Genomic DNA, 1,307 nt, shown 5'->3' with positions numbered 1-1,307 from the left:
CACTCCGACCCCACCCCAGATTTTACTCCACCCCCCCCCCCCCACCCCGAGCCAAGGCATGCCAAGGATGCAGAAAATCTTGCCTGCAGGATAGTGAGCATCTGGTTCCCGGGCCCTGGACCTCCCCTCCAGCCCTATCCCGGCTGTCTCGAGTCTTACCTTCCAGGCCAAGTCCAGGTCGAAATCTCTGGCGCGCAGAAACCTAAGTAGGTACGCATCTGTGAGGGGCAGGGGCCAGTTCTGGTTTTGCTCTGCTTCCGTTCTCTTCCGGAGCTCGCGGATACCGGGTTGCAGCAGCGGAGAGACGTCTGGGAGTTCGTTCAGAAGTTTCCCGCAGAGCTCCTCCTGGGGCCGCTCCAGAGCCATCCTGCTGCTGCTGCTGTTGTCGTGGCTGCCGCTCCGGATCCTGGGTTAGAGCTGCAGCACGCAGAGCTGAGACTGCCCAACCACATGGACCCGCGGCTGCAAATTTAGGGACGAGAAGGGCGGCGGGTGCCGCTGCCTCTGCAACCAACCCATCACCTGCTCCTCCTTCAGTAGCCACTACCAATCCGGACAACCCACTCTCAGAGGCCCTGGCAGGGCCTGGCATTGCCCTTGCATAACTGGGTCTCTTGGATGGAGCTTGGTTTCTCTTTACCCTCTCCGTGCCAGACGGGGAGTGCCCCAGTTCAAGGGTCTTTGTCCAGTCACCCACTGGAAAGAGCTGGCAGCTCGCTGCGCTGGTTTCCACCCACTCGCATTCATAGGGAAACTTGCTTCAATGGGACCTTTCTCTTCAATGTCTTGTTTTTGCTAAAGAAATTGCAAGTATTCCGCGACTATGAGCCCATTGATTTCAGGTGTGTACCTTCCCTGATCCAAAAAGAAAATGGTTAAGGAGTTTTAGTAACCTGACCGGTTTTGGCTCCCGTAGAAGGAAATAAGTCATTTTAACTATCAATGATAAGTTTAAGGTGTCAGAGGATTTAGATTTGGGAAAAGTACTGGTGATAATCCCTCCAACCTTTTAAATTTACAAATTAGATAACTGAGACCCAGAGAGGAAAAGGGGACTTGCTCAAGGTCATACAGTCAATAAGGGAAGAACCAGGGCTAGAAACGACAGTCCTCAGATTACTCTAAAATAGAATTCTGACACCCTTCATTTGTTTACCTTTTGAAATGAAAACAAAAATTCAGGCTGTTCCTTTGAGATTATTTTAAGGATCTGTTTTTAAATTTAGTTTGTCAATTAAGTTTGAGTTTGTAAGCTTATTTACTGAAAAATGTGTGCCAAAATAAAGTTCAAATTCCAGAGTCTCTTA

At 50.1% G+C, this 1,307-nt stretch overlaps 1 protein-coding gene across 1 annotated transcript in view; it reads right to left on the bottom strand.

Annotated features, from left to right (window-relative positions):
- TTPA (alpha tocopherol transfer protein) overlaps nt 1–366 on the bottom strand; it is a 37,926-nt gene extending 37,560 nt beyond the window's left edge. Inside the window, exon 1 of the mRNA XM_044657991.1 lies at nt 160–366. Within this exon, the coding sequence (XP_044513926.1) occupies nt 160–366 (207 nt within the window). The remainder of the gene's footprint in view (nt 1–159) is intronic.
- Nucleotides 367–1,307: the final 941 nt, after the last annotated feature.

The sequence above is a fragment of the Gracilinanus agilis genome, chromosome 1, assembly GCF_016433145.1.
Source record: "Gracilinanus agilis isolate LMUSP501 chromosome 1, AgileGrace, whole genome shotgun sequence".
In the NCBI taxonomy this organism is placed as follows: domain Eukaryota; kingdom Metazoa; phylum Chordata; class Mammalia; order Didelphimorphia; family Didelphidae; genus Gracilinanus; species Gracilinanus agilis.
This window is presented reverse-complemented; position numbering and strand designations above follow the sequence as displayed.